The following is a 14844-nucleotide window of genomic DNA, read 5'->3' on the forward strand; positions in this document are numbered from 1 at the left end:
TTTGTTAAGTGTTTTCAGCAATAAGTTTACATTAGTGGCTTCTTCTCACCTCCCTCCTCCCAGGCCTGCTGGAGCTCTGGAGACAGAGAGAACTGTGCGAGCTTGAGATGGGGTCACCCCACTCTGGGGGTCCCAGCAAGAGACTCCTGAAGTGGGGGTAGTCTGGGTCTTTGGTCTGCCCTCGGATTCTGTTGGAGCTCAGTGCCCCACCAGCCTCACAGGCCCCAGCCGCTTGCACTCCCCAGGACTGTGGCCAGCTGGGCCCCTGGTTGGCCCAAGCCCTGGGCCCCTTGGGCCGCCTCTTGGCCCACCAGTGTGTGTGCTGCACACGCAGGTGTGCTCACCTGCTGAGGGAGCCTCGTGGAGAAGTGAGGGAGGGACCCTTGAGGAGCCTGGAGGAGCTGGGCTGGGAGGAGGCCTGGCTCCCCAGGTGCCTGCACAGGCTGACTAGATGGAAACCCCAACAGAATTGTAACTGAGGGGCCACTCCAGGAGCCCAGGGATCTGCTGACAGGTGAGGGTGGGGCCCACGGGTACCTTGGAAGGCTTCCTGGAGGAGGCAGACCTCAACTTGGTGAAGATGGTGTCCCTGGCAGGGGAGTCAGTGGAGAAAGGCAGAGAATGTGAAGAGGCCGCCCATGGACCAGAGCAGTGGGGGACGCAGGAAGAGGTGGGCACTTGGCTTCCCCTCCCCCTGATTCTGTCCCCGCTCCACTGTCGCCACAGCAGAGGCAAGGCAAGGCACCACTCCTCTCCCAGGTTCATCTCCGCATCTGTAAAGTAGGGCATTGGAAGAGCCAGCCTGCAGGCTCACAGCTAGGGTCAGAGAAGGTCAAGTCTGTTGGGGGTGTCCTAGGAGGGGGCTGAAGCTGGCCTGAAGCCGGTGGGTGAAGACCTGTGTGTCAGTGTGTCCAGGGGGTCCTTGGGATCCCTGGGCTCCTCTGGAGGAGTATCCCAGAGGAGGGAGGAGCTGTGCAAAGGCCCCGAGGTGGGGCTTCTGAGGGCTGAGCCCTCCTGCCCCACAGTCACTGCAGAGCCTGACACATGGCAGGCATCCGGGTCTACAGCACCTACTGTGTGCCTGTCTGTGGAAGAGTAAGCTGGAGCTGAGCACTGGGGGTGCTGAGGGCATGGCCCCAGTGTCCCCCTACTGTGCCCTGAGGACAGGGTGAGTGGGATCCCCTGGCCCATGTGGGGGCAGCGTCCTCATGACCCACAGTGGGAGCACCTTCTGTGTATTTCTTTTAGGCTCAAGAACGGCTGTTTTGGTGAAAAGAGTTGCACCCTGTGCCCAGCGAGCTTGGTCACTGGCGAAAGTGAAGATTGCCACTGGCCTGAGCAAGGCGGTTGGGGGTGGTGGTGCTGAGGCTGGTGTGGGAGATGGGTAGTCTCTGCCCTCTGCCCCATGTGGCTGCTGGGGCCTCCCTCTTGTCATGCCTCTGGCGTTTGCCCTTTCTCCTCCTGCTCTGAGAGGGGAGCTCCTGTGACCTGTGGGGCCCATCCCATCACCCCCACCCAGCAGGCTGATGGTGCCTCAGGGCCTTTGGGCCCACCATCCCCCTCCCCACCCTCTTTCCCTCAGTGCTTGCTTGGATGGCATCTTCATGAAAGCTCCCCTCACACACAGCCCCCTTTCCCCACAGAGCCCCCAGCCCCGCTGAGGCCCTCCACCTGCATTTGCTGTGGAGCCCATGCCCCAGGCTGGGGTTCCTGCTCCCTGCTGGTGCCTGACCCCGACACAGAGTGGGCCTTCCACAAGGATGTGGGCCTGTCAGTGTCCTTCATCGCTGTGTGACTTTGGGCAAGCTGCCTAGCTCCCAGTGCCTCAGTTTCTCCTTCTGTGAAACAAGAACACATAACGTCCATCGCGTGGGGATCATGAGACTGTGTCTGTGTGTTTCCTGGTAGGGCCCGTGTGTCATAGGCGCTCAGGAAGTGGTGCTGGGACTTAGTGTCAGGCACTTGACGCAGGAGCTGAGCCAGTTTAGGGGAGAGGGCGGATGTGGCTCCCTTCTCAGACCTCGCCACAGTGGACCATGGGGTGGTGGGCCCTTGTTCCTACCCTTGCTGTCCCTGTCACTCTCTGGGCATTGGCCTTGTCCAGGTTTGATCTAACGGCAGAAGCCACCAACTGGGGCTGCCGCCCTCATTCATTCCCACTGGACGAGTCCAGGGAGGGACTCAGATTGGTTGACTTCTGTCACACCCATGCTCCACACCCAGGTTCCTTGGGCAGGTGTGGTGGGAACTGTGATTTGTAGCAGGGAAAGTGATCTCCTCCCCAAGTGCAGGACCCTCCTACAAGTATTTTCATGAGGGTGTGTCTCCCCAGCTCCAGGCCTGAGCAGGCCTCAGCACGTGTTTGTGGAATGAATGGATGCTGTGCGAATGAACCCGGACACACTGGGGAGGGAAAGCTGCAGTGGTCGGGGTGGAGGGAGGCCTGGGCTTCTCAGGCCGCTTCTCATTTACCTTTCCCATCCCCACACCTCACTGCCAGCCCCAGACCTTGGAGTCTGGATGCTCTGCTTCCTGACCCAGTGCAAACCCCAGTGGTTTTCCACCTTCCTGATGATGATTTTGTGACTGAGAATTTCGTCGCAGCATTTGGTGATTGTTCCCTACCATTGTATGTTCATGTTGCCACTGATTTAGCGTGAGCATCAGTCACAGATGACACTGCGTCAGGCTTCCAAGGGCTGGGATACAGCTTCTGAAAGGCCTCCTGTCTACCTGGGCTCCTGGCCCCGCTCCTGTGCTGGGCACACATCACTGCCTGCCACCTGTGGGACTCGGAGCCAGGAGACCAGTTCATGTCCCAGGGCCATTTCCTGCTGGTCTGAGACCTTTGCAGGGGCCTTGCTTCTCTGAGCCTTGTTTTCTCATCTGTAAAGTGGGCCTGTGGGGATGAGGAGAGACGAGGCAAAGGAAAGAACTTTGCAGATTGTCACCCAACTTCACTTGGGACAAATGCCTTCCACTTCTGTGCACCTGAAGTCCATTTATTTTCCAAGCTGGTGGCCTTGAACCAACCCAAAGCTCTGACCCTTCTGGGGCCGCGGGGCCACCCAGGGCTTCACAGAAAACCCAGTGTGGTGGTTTCTTAGCTCCACCCTCTGCGGGTGTGATTTCTCAACACAGGCCGCTGTGGGTGCCAGCTGGCTGCCAGCCCCTTCCCTTTTTAGGTCATTTTATTGGGAAGAATGGCAGGTGTGCACCATGCTTTTATCTGTTTCTTTTTCCAAACCCTTTCTTCCAGAGAACATTCTTAAAGACTGACTTTGATCCTCGGCAAGGTGTCAGGGAGTTCACTGTTTGCAGTTTTAAAATAAGAAAGCTAAATTTAGAAAATGTGGAGCAGGAATGAAAAAGGAGTGTGGTCTCTTCCCTCCACCCACCTTCCTGGGGCTGAGTGTTCACCTTCATCCTCTCCTAGAAAATCTGAGATGCCAGATCCAAAGCCATCATGGAGAAAAACGGCTTCACCTCCAGATGCCGTGCAGACTGTGCGTGCTGGCTGCACTGCTGTGTGCCAGGCGTGGCCGTGACTTTTTTCTGAGTGCAGCTGGTGCTCACAGCTCCTGACAGGGTGTCCATGACCCCACTGTCCAGCAGAGGAGACTGCTGCCCTGAGGGCAGGGAGCCGTGCCCAGGGCCCTCTGACCCCAAGCCTCTTTTTTGCACCTGGGATCCCTTCCCAAATGGCCTCCTGTGGGCACCACCTCCACCTCACTTTGGCTTTCTGTACGGCGGGAGACCCAGCTACCTAGAGAGTCCCTGGAAATTGCATTTATGAATGTCCTCAGGCTCCATAAAGGGAAGCAGGCCAGGCGGTCCTGGGTCTTGCCCAAGGTGACACTGTCAACTGGTGGCAGAGCCCAACCCTGCACTGCCCTACTGAGAGCTGAGGCGAAACATACATGGATGTGTGGGCGATTGGTGGATGCGCAGACAGGGCCTCACTGAAGGCAAGGCAGGATCTCAGTGCAGGGAGAGGTCAGGGGTGGAGCAGGGAACCCTGTGCCATTGCCAGCTGCCTGGGTAGATGGGGATTGCCCAGGACTTCCCTTCCAGCTGTGGGGACAGTCCAAGTGCAGAACGTCGAAGGGCAGATCCAGAGGGAAACTGCCAGCTCCAGAGCTCAGCCCCTTGGGAGCCCCACGGGAGCACTGAACAGTTTCTGGAACTCTCCAGCTGTCACAGATCTGTGCCTTTTCATGGCTCTGTTCCATTTGCCTAAAATACCTGTTGAACTCCTATTCATCTTTCAGCACCCAGTGTGATCCTCTCCTCTGACCCCTTTCATTCATCCGCCTGGAGCATGAGGACCCTCCCTTCTCAGATGCCCACAGGCCCTGTGTTCTGGAAGCCCTGAACTGAGTGTTACACTGTCTGCCTTCCCCCTCTGCCTCTGAGTTCCTTGTAGGCAGAGCCAGGTCCCTGAGGCCATCATGAGGCTGCCAGCTGACAGCAGCACCAGGGAGAGGAGCGGGGCACCGAGACCCAGCCCGAGGGATCCTGCGAGAAAAGAGTCACCAGTCAGAGCCATAGGTGCTCCTAAGTCTCAGGGCCCTGCTGAGCCAGCTTTGAGCCATGAGAATTGGGGGTGGTGAACCAAGGTTCCCCAGCCTCAGCACCACAAGGAGCAGTGTCCTGACTACTCCCGACCCTGGGGGTGTCAGCCTGACCCTGCTGCTGCAAGCCGTGGGGACCCTCTCCTTCCTCTTCTCTCCTGAGCCGGAAGGCTGCCTGGCTTTGCAGCCGGGGTCACCGTCCCTACCCAGTCCTAGGCAAGAGTCTAATAGTGCTGGCTGCTCCCGGAACAGGACACCTTGCAGGCCCGGCTGTGGCAGGCATTGCAGCCCAGGCAGGAGAGCCCTGTGAGGTGCAGAGGCCATCTCGGGGGCCGCAGGCTCTGAGGTGGCAATGTGGGGGCCAACAGCCTGAATCTAGCCCTCCAGATCTGGGCCAAGACTGCCACCCAGGGCAGGTACGTCTGATTCGGTAGCCCCCAGGAGAGCTGAGCAGGGCCTTTATCACCTAGAGGTGGGAGAGCCAGAGGGTCCCTCTTTCTGACCTCAACTTTCCCATGTCTGGGTGACAGAAATCTTGCAGCTAACACTGGGGCAGCTGAGGCTTGGGTTCCCCTCTGGGGATGCCTCTGCCCACCGGGTGCCAGTTATTTCTCTCTCCTGCCCTCCTGGCTGCCCCCAGCTCAGTGAGGGCTGTGGCTCCTGTTCTGTCCATGGCCCCGGAGAGGAGACCAGAATCCCGAACCTCTCCAAGCTTCCTCTGGCTCAGGGATGCTTCTTCCTGGGGCGGCACTTATGGCTGGAGAAGACACAGCCAGGCTGGCTCTGGCTTCTTCTGCAGAGGAAGCGGAAGGGCAAGGATGCAGGGAGCCACGGCTGATGCCCACTCTCCTTGGAGTCGTCTGACCAGAGACAGAGCAACGCTAGAGCTACACACGAAGCCAGGTGTGCCAGGGAACCTCCAGGCATGAGCCTGGGGTGAGGTGCTCCCCACTGGGACGTGCCCCCAGGCACCTACAGGGACAGCCATAAAGGCCCCCTTGGGGAGGGGCCTCCATCCTCAGCCTTGAACCCACACATGCACATCTCCAAGGGCAGGGATGAGCGTGTGTCCAGGATGAGCAGGTGTCCAGAGAAACAGGGCTGCCGGAGCAGGAACCATGAGGAGGCCTGCACAGATCACACGGTCCAGTCCCAGACCAGCTTGTGAAATGGTTGTGCCCACCATGTTGACAGAAATAAGAGATGAGCTGGAAAATATCTCTAGGGAATGGGAAGCTAAGAAAGTGGCACTGTGGATTTGTAAAACAACCAAGTAGGAACTCCAGAAATGAAAAACATGAATAACTGAAATGAAAACCTCAGTGGCTGTGTGTGGCGGCTGAATAGACACAGGAGGGAATTAGTGAGTTGGAAGACAGATGATGCACAGTGTAGCGGGGAGAGCGCAGCAGCCACAGAGGGTGTGGGGAGGGGCGGCAGGGACCGTTGCAGGCCTGGGGTGGCACAGGGTGCAGGGAAGGGTGACAGGGACCATTGCAGGCCTGGGGTGGCACAGGGTGTGGGGAGGGGTGGCAGGGCCCACTGCAGGCCTGAGGTGGCACAGGGTGTGGGGAGGGGTGGCAGGGCCTGTTGCAGGCCTGAGGTGGCACAGGGTGTGGGGAAGGGTGACAGGGACCATTGTAGGCCTGGGGTGGCACCGGGCACAGTGGGGGGTGGTGACAGGGCCACTATAGGCCTGAGGTGGCACAGGTCTGGGAAACAAACCCGGAGGGAGAAAACAGAATGGGCAGAGAAATGTTTTAAAAATACAATAGTTGAGAATTTTTCAGAACTGGTGAAGTACACCAATCCACAGATGTGAGACTCCCTGAGAATCCTAAGAAGGATTCCTAAGAAGGAACTCCATACCCAGACACACCTCAGGGAAACTGCAGAAAGCCAAAGTCAAAGAGAAAATCTCAAAGAGCTGGAGAAAAGAAAGCAATTTTGTTTTCTAACCAAAGGGGAGCGTTTCCTGGACTGACAGCCAGTTCCCAGTGCCAGCAGGAAGGCAGAGCAGAGCGGCAGCGTCCCGTGTGCCCAGGGAAAAGGCTGCCTGCCGACATTCCGTCCGCACCCCCGGTACCTCTCAAGGAGCAGAAGCCGAGTCTGAGACACGAGGATTAGAGGCCAGGAAATCGGTGGGGCAGCGCACAGGAGCATGAGATAAAAGAGCTGTTGTATCCGGTGGGTTAGGAAAAGCAGGAGAACCCACACCCTAGATAGGAACTTGGATGCCGGGGTGCGGACTGGGCGTTATGGGGATGGGGTGTGAAGTGGAGTTAAGGGGCCCAACTTGGCTGCAGAGAACAAGGCTGGGGAGGGACACCAGGGGCCCCAGGTTCCTGAGACCAAAAGGCAGGAGGTGGAGAAAAAGCCCAACCCAGATTCTTTCCACCAGCGTCTTTTATTAATGAATGCAAAATACAGTACTAACTGACAGGGCATGCATCAGAGACGACAGGAATGCAAGCTACAGAAACCAGGAGTGGAGGGCCTCATCATGTCTGAGGTAGAGTAGACGGTGTCAGGGGGCGGACCCGGGGGCGGAGATGAGCACCGGCCGCACTGGGGCATCATCCCGGCCCACCAGGGACTATGGGCCGTGGGAGGGCTCAGGGCGGTGTGGTGGCCACACTGCGAAAAATGGATTTTTAAAACACTTCATAGCCCCGAACTCGTTTCAGCTCCCTCTTTGTGGACACAACTTCAGGGTTCCCTTGTCACTGGCTGGCGGGGGGTGGTCTTGCCACTTCCTACTTGCAGAGTCTGGTCTCCACAGGACACCGTCCTTCCCTTCCCTTCCAAGGGGCAGGCCCCAGGCACCCTCACCCAAAAAATAAAGGAGCTTTGTGTTGAAAACGCCAAGGCAGCCGTCCAGGGAGCTGGAGGCCAAGTGCGTTAAGAAAGACCCTTTTTCTCTATAAAAATAGTTTCGCTTTATAAAAGGGGGGATGCTCCTCTCACATGGGGGAAGGACGTGTGAAAAACATTCTAAGTGGAGTTCCACGGGGCGGGGCTGGGTGGACACCGCGGTGTGGGGGATCCTCCTCTCAGGGCTACAGGGTTGGGGAGGAGAGGAGGTGCTGGGAGGAACAGACTCCTGTTGGCAGGGGCGGGGGAACAGCAGGGGCTGGGGAGAGGTGGGGCCGGCCCCTTTGGGGCACCGTGGGCTGGCGGGGAGGGGCCCACGGCCAGGCCTGCACGGAGGCGCTCAGTTGAGCAAGGTTCCGTAGAGCTGGGCCTTGGTGAGGCTGTCCTTGCGGCTCAGCCCCGTGCCACCAGTCCGCGGAAAGGCCTGCTGGGGGCTGAGGCGGGCGGCAGGGTGCATCTCCGGGGAGGCCTCCATGGAGCTTGGCTCCAAGGAGTCCCTGGAACCCTGCTCGGGCTCAGGGCTGCTGGCGGCCCCACACAGCTGCACCCCGAGCCTGTCCCCATCCCCCCCCTCGCTGGGTGCGTAGCCGGGCAGTGGGTCAGCCGAGCGGCCGGGGCTGAGGCTCAGGTCGCCGCCCGCCCGCAGGAAGCAGGGCTCTGCCAGGTGGCCCTGGGAGAGGTCGTCCCCCTCCGAGAAGCTGTCGGCCTTGTAGCTGGCGTAGAGCGGGCTGGCGCGGCCGTCCGCCTTCTTGCCCGGGCTGCCCCCGGCCCCGCCGTAGTAGCGTTCAGAGAAGCTGCAGGGTGAGGCACGGCCGGCAGCGCTCACTGGGTAGGAGTAAGCGCCAATGTCCTCCACACTCAGGGGCCGCCACTGGCTCCTCATGTCCTCCCCGGGGAGCCGGGCGGTCCCCGGCTTGGCCCGCAGGCTCCACAGGTTTGGGGGCATCAGGGCCTGCTGGGGACCCGGAGAGGCCGGGAAGCGGAAGGTCTCGGCCGGGTACGGTGACATGGTCCGCCCGAAGCCTGGGGCCACTTCGGCCTCCAGCGGGGCTGCCACCGCGGCCGTGGCCTTGGCAAAGCGAGGGCTGCCCTCATAGGTGGCGGCGGGCGGCTTGCGCTCGAAGAGCTCGTCGCGGCTGTTCAGGTAGATGGCCTGCTGCGAGGCGGTCAGCGTGCTGGCCTGCGCGTGCTCCTTCTCCTCCGACGTGGCGCTGAAGCTGGAGTAGGAGCTGGATGTGGGCAGTGAGCCCGCGTAGCTGGGGAAGGCCTCGTGCTGGAAGCCCGCCGGGAAGGCCGCCGCCTCGGCCTCCTCCTCCTCCTCGGCCGCGCTGTCGGTGGAGTTCTGGGTCCGCAGGAAGCCCACGTCGGTCACGGGCGCATCCACGCTAGGCCGCCGGTCGCGCCGCCGCTCCTCCGGGCAGTAGAGGGCTGTGTCACTGCAGTAGATGTCTCCCTTGTAGGGGGGCCGCGGGCCTGGTTTCTCCACCCCGTCGCAGAAGGCCAGGTCGCGGGCCGAGGCATCGGACAGGCGCGAGGACAGGCTGGTGGGGTCCGGCTTCTCCAGCACCTTGGCAATGACGCAGGTGGGGACGCTGTCGGCGTAGGCCGGGTGGCAGAGCGGGGATGGCAGGCTGCAGCCGTGCTTCTCCATGTGCAGGCTCACGCGCTCCTGGAAGTCCGAGGGCAGCTGGAACGGGTGGGAGGAGGGGGAGGGCAGGGACAAGGTCACTGTCAGCATGGCGGCCCAGCCCTGGCCCCGAAGCTGAGGACTGATGTTAGCCACGACCCACAGGCAGACAGACAGACGAACGGGGCCTCCCGGCTTCTCAAATCACACCACGGGGAGCCTGGATCCAGGACGCTGTATTGAACAAGCTCCCAAGGGTGTGGGTGCTGTGAGTGCCTGGGGATCCTGGGTCATCTCTCCCCACCCCACTCCAATTGCACCCAGGACAGCCCAGAAGCTGCAGTCGCCTGGAGAAGCCAGAACCCAGGTCTGATTCAGGTCCCACTCAAGGCTGCACCCACTCCCAGCCCTACCCCACCCATTTTGTGCCCAGCAAGGGGTTGACTTGCTCTCCCAGGGCCATGGGTTCTATGGGTTCTCCTGGGGGCATGACCTGCTCCCCAGCCCCCCAGTCATGCTGCTGGAGCATTCCTGAAGAAGACGGACTCAGAAACAGATGCAACAAAGATTGAGGGCCAGGGCTGAGAGTGCCTGGTGCCAATTGGGGGTGTCCCGCTACTGTTTGATCTATTTTGTGAGTGTCTCAGGCATGGCCCAGGACCAGGGGAAAGGAACACAGGCCTGGCTGGGAGATTGCATGTGAGGGGAGGGTTGGGGGGCGGGGTGCGCATGGTGTGGCGGCCATAGGCAGGCCCGGGGTGGGCCACTGGCCCATCTGCCCTTGGCATCGGGCAGGCCTGGTTCTGGGTCCTGGCTCTGCTACCTGCCTGCTGTGTGGCCTCAGTCCCGCCCTCTTTCCTGAACGTTTTCTTTCTGAAATAGGCACTGTCAGTCATCGTGCCCAGCCACAGGCTCCTGCAAAGTTCCGCAAAGGTCACTCTGCCGTGTCAGTGCTCAGTGGAAGCAAGGACCTGGAGCAGCCTCGAAGGAAACAGAGGGCAACCAGCAGCTGGGGTGGGCCAAAGGGACTCTGGTGAGGGCCAGGGGCTGCCCGGCTGTGTGAGGTGGGGTGTCTCTGACAGCCCCTCCACCATCAGGAATGTCATGGCCCCACAGGAGCGAGGGGGACAGAGGAGGCCCAGGCTCAGCTGGCATCTTCCTCCTCAAAGATATTTGGGAAATGGCCTTGGGGTGGCACTGGCACAAAAGAAGCCCGGTGGTCCCGGGGTGGGGTGAGCCTGGCTGCGGGGCCACGTTACCTCAGACACCTTGTGGACCCTGCCGTAGGTCTGGCTGCACTGCAGCAGCTGGGCCGCTAGATTGCAGTCCTTCCTATAGAGCTCCTAAAAGACAAGAGAAGGCGTTTGGCGCCACTCACCCCAGCCAAGGCCCCGCCGCCCTGACCAGCGCCGAGTAGCCAGCGGGGGCAGTGGGGTGCACAGGGCCTGCTGTGCGCTTGGCAGGACAGGGACCCACTGCTGGCTCCGGCCCTCTCTGGGTTCCACACTCTTGCCTGCAAAATGAGGGCCTCATTCTGACCTGGGGCTGCTGGAGCATGGAGGGCCCTGCCACTGCCCTAGCCGGTGCCCTCGGGACCCTGCCAAGATGGGAACCTCCCATAAGGTGGGGGGCAGTGGTAGAAGAAGGAGCCCCAATGGCCCTGAGCTCCCGGGGGTCCCCCAGGCTCATAGAGCAGGCCTGGTCTCCCTCCACCTGTCCCTCAGGCTCCCGGAGTCCTTCCACAGATGATCGGGAGGGAGTGCCAGGCAGGACTGGGAGGCAGGATGAGCCCCCAGCACCTTCCACCCCGTACTTCAAACTTGCTGCTCACACCCCCCTTCCCAAAGTGTGGCCTGGAAACAGTATGGCTGCAGGGCTGGGCAGGGACCGGGCAGGTGTGTGACCCCAGGCCCAGGCGGGCACTGGCTCAGCCTCCTGAGCTGAAAACAGATGCAAACAGTAGGACTCAAGGGGTGTGGCTTCGCCACTGAGAATCTCTGTTGCATGTGCCTGTGTTTGGGGCTTGCATTCCCGCCCCACAGGGGTCCCCACTACGAGGGCTCTGACAGCTAGCCCTGGGGTGGCCCGGAGGCCCTGTGACCCACCTGCCCCATGGCTGCCCCATGGCTGCTCCTGGCAAGGCTGGCCACAGTCCCAACCCAACCAGCACCAGGCGTCCTGCTGTCCAGGGAAGGCTGTCTCTGACACAGGCACTTTTCTGTCCCCCCACCACGGCCCTGGAGCCTCCCTCACTGAAGGCTGGTGCCCCCAACTTGGCCTACACGGTGGAGGGAATTGGAGTCACCAAGCCCCTGTCAGTGCCCTCCTGGGCCTCCTAGGAACAGAACAGCACGACTGCCTGAGAGCTGAGAACTGGCCCCTTGAGTGACCCCAGTCGATCAGCTGCCCCTGGCACCAGAGGGCTGCAGGCACTGCCCGGCCAGCCCAGGTCTGCCATTGAGCCCCACCAGCCACAGCCAGGAGTGGCTGCCACTGGGAAGCCGGTGCCATGTCCATAGCCCCTGGCGCACCTGGCTGAGTACCCAACCGCCTGGGCTATTCGTGTCTGAGGTGGCCATCTCTGGGATAGCTGGGAGCCTTTCCTGAGCAGCTGCAGCTGCTGGCTTGGGGAGGAAATGCTCATGGGACACTCTGGCAGAGCAAGCAGGTGGAGGCAAGCGCTCTGGCCGCCCAGGGCCCAGGGCTGCTGGAGTCAGAGTCCCGAGGTTGAGTTCTGGCCCCGTCTGCGAGCGACCACCTGGGTTACCTGGGAAACCACTGAAGCTGGCCATGCCTTAGTTTCCTCATGTCCACCTTCCCTGCAGAGAGGCCCCCAGGACTAGTGCCCACTTACGTAAGGGGCCTGGCCTCGTCACGTTAAGAAGCACCTCCTGTCCCGAGCCCATGTCCTCCTGTCCTCCTCCTGTTAGAGCCACACTCCTCAGAAGGGTGGCCTGTGCCTGGAACCACTGCTCCACTCCACCACCGACCTCCAGTTCCCCAAATCCTAATGCCTCTTCTTTGCCCTCTGACCTGGTTTCTCAGTAGCTGGCAAGTCAGCCGGCCAGGGCATTGACTGCAGCCCCCTTCTCAAGTGGCTGTCGGGGCACCATACTTGCCTGGTGTCCCCCAGCCTGCTGGCCACTCCCTCCCAGGCATCCTTGCCGGTCCCTACTCCGTCCTGGGGCCTCCCTGCTTCTTAACTGCACGCTGCCTCGGCAGTCTCCACTGGCATGCTGGCCTTCACGCTCAACTCCAGACCCGGACCTCCTGCTGCCCTGGTGACATCTCCCCTCAAAGGGCTCCTATGCATCTCCCACCCAGCTCCTGCCCCTCCCCAGTTATCCCCAGCCACGAAATGGCAGGCAACTCCTTTTGTTTGGGCTCTGAACCCTGTAGCTGGGTTAGACCCAGCTATTCTTCTAACAACCCACATCCTAAATCTTGGTTAGTCCTGTTGATTCTATTTTCAAAACACAACCAGAATCTCAGCCCTCTGCCCAGTTCCACCATTGCCTGAGCCACCAACATCCTTTGGACTATGGCCCTGGACTCCTCCTGATCTTCTGTTCCTGCCCTCATCCATACAGCCTGTTCCCAGCACGGCAGCCATGTGAGCCCTGGGAAGCTGCACGTGCAATCACGTTGCTCCTCTGTTTAAGAACCTTCCATGGCTCCCCACTGCACTCAGAATAAAGCCCAGGTTTCTGAGAGGAGCCTATGCAGCACTGCCTCCTATGGTCTTTCTGACCTCAGACCCTGGCTCCCCCTCCCGCTGGGCGCTCTTTGGCCTCTTTGGGGTCCTCCAAGTTAACCAGGTACAGCTGCACACCACAGTTTTCTTCTGCCTGGAAGCAACGCTCTTCCCACAAGTGTCTGCATGGCTGGCTCCTTCACTCCCTCAGGTCTTGGCCCAGCAGCCCCTTCCAGAAGCACCCTCTTGAAATCTGCAGGCCCCGAAGCTGGCGACCCCCTGGTACTGTTCCTCACTTTCTGTTTCTCACGGCGTTTCACACGTCTCACATACTCCAGAGTTTGCCCCACTCAGATGTGAACTCCACGTGGGCAGATGTGTGTGTTTTTTTTTTTTTTTTTTGCCTGTGTTGTTCACACCATCATCTTGGAGCCTAGTAGGGTCTGGCAAGGAGTAGAAGCTAATTCGTGAATTCAGAGGCAGCTGTCCGGGGTCTGTGGAGGGCAACTGGGCCCATCTCACAGGGTACCTGAAATTAGGCCCCATGGGCAGCCACACGGCTGTGATGCGACCCTGGAACAGGCCAAGGGCAGGAGTCCTGAGTGGCCGTGACCCCGCCCTGGGGCCAGGAAGCCTTGCCTTGAATGGGATAATATGGCCCCGCAACCCCTAGCTCAAGTCCTTACGGCAGAGGATCTGTTTAAGGACACTCTTGGCGTCCTCAGCGAGGCAGCCCCATCCTTCCCCAACTGCACTAGGTCCTTCTCAAAGCCCTGACCGGCCTGTCCATCCACCTGTACCCTGTGCCAGCCCCTTGAGGCTGGGGTTGAAGCAGCTGAGCTCAGTCCCCTTCAGAGTCAGACTGCGACTCCCAGTGCATCCTGGGAAGCCCTCGCCTGGGCCCACCAGCAGCCCTCCACGGGCCAAGTGTGTGCGGCACTCACGTTGTCCTCCGACAGCTTGTCGATGGTCACCTTGGCTTCCAGCAGGTGGCTGTTGAGGGCAACAATCTCGTGGCTCAGTGCACGCTTCTCCTCCTCATAGTGCTGGCCCTGGGGGTGGGACAGTGGGACGAGCAAGTCTGTGGTTGGCTCCTGGTGGGCCAGCCCAGTCACTCAACTGCACCCCCTGTGTTGCCCCTTGTAGCCATGAATGACAAGACACTTGAAGGTCCAAGGGTGCGGGGTTAATGAGCACAGACAGACCCTAGTTCAATTCCTAGGTCCAACACTGCCAATCCAGACAGCCTTGGGGACGTCACTGCCACCCTGAGCCTCAGTTTCTCATGTGCAACGCAGAGGTGACAGCGTCCTGCCTCAGCAGCTGGGAGTGGGGACGGAGGACAGATGACTTGCGCCTGGCGTACGGCCCAGCCCACCTCACTAGACAGATTGAGAAACTGAGGCTCAGAAAGGAAAGGGCCTGTGTCCAGGGACCCAGGCAGAGCCAGGCCCAGTCCCCAGGCCTGCCACCCTGCCTCTACGACAGCACCACAAAGGTGGGCAGGTTGTTGCTTTCAAAACCAAAATGAGCCGGTCACCAAAGTAGAAAGAAAGGAAACCTCTTCATCCTAGTGAGGGAGTGGCACCAGAAACCCACACCCTGTCCCTCTTGGACATGTCCCAGCGGTGCGGTCACAGAGAAAATGGCAACCCCACTGAAGTCATCTGCAGGTGGTGTGAGGATCCCCATGAGAGTGGAGCTGGGACTCAAACCTGCCTCTGGCTTACCCAGGGCCTGAATTCGGCCTCTCTATCCTCCTGGGCCCAGGTCCTTGGACTGGCAGGCTGAGCTGGGGGGCCGGTTCCCAGTTTCTGTCCTCTGTCCACAGCCCCTCTTACACGCCCCCAGGCTGGAGTGCTCCCACCCGCCGCTCAGGCAGCACGGGGGAGCCCTGGACCCAAGTACGCACTTAGCCGGAGAGCACCCACCCGGCTCCACATGTTCCGTGGAGAAAGGGGTGGGACCAGCAAGACCTGTGTCCCAGCTCCTGAGTGGGCCAGGCGTGTCAGCTGAGTGGCTGCCCCAGGGGAGGAGGTGCCGGGTGGGGGAGTAGGTGCTGCTTGGCGGCCTCA

At 60.5% G+C, this 14844-nt stretch overlaps 1 protein-coding gene across 9 annotated transcripts in view; it reads right to left on the minus strand.

Moving 5' to 3' along the window:
- Nucleotides 1-6975: 6975 nt before the first annotated feature.
- Nucleotides 6976-14844, minus strand: part of BEGAIN (brain enriched guanylate kinase associated) — a 50417-nt gene continuing 42548 nt past the window's right edge. For all 9 annotated transcript variants that reach the window (XM_007987856.3, XM_007987852.3, XM_007987859.3 and 6 more), the window contains 3 exons: nucleotides 13714-13821; nucleotides 10335-10418; nucleotides 6976-9135 (listed from right to left, as the gene is read on the minus strand). In XM_007987856.3, the coding sequence (XP_007986047.1) occupies nucleotides 7789-9135; nucleotides 10335-10418; nucleotides 13714-13821 (1539 nt within the window). In that variant the 3' untranslated portion in view covers nucleotides 6976-7788. The remainder of the gene's footprint in view (nucleotides 9136-10334; nucleotides 10419-13713; nucleotides 13822-14844) is intronic.

This window comes from Chlorocebus sabaeus, chromosome 24 (genome assembly GCF_047675955.1).
Source record: "Chlorocebus sabaeus isolate Y175 chromosome 24, mChlSab1.0.hap1, whole genome shotgun sequence".
Taxonomy (NCBI): domain Eukaryota; kingdom Metazoa; phylum Chordata; class Mammalia; order Primates; family Cercopithecidae; genus Chlorocebus; species Chlorocebus sabaeus.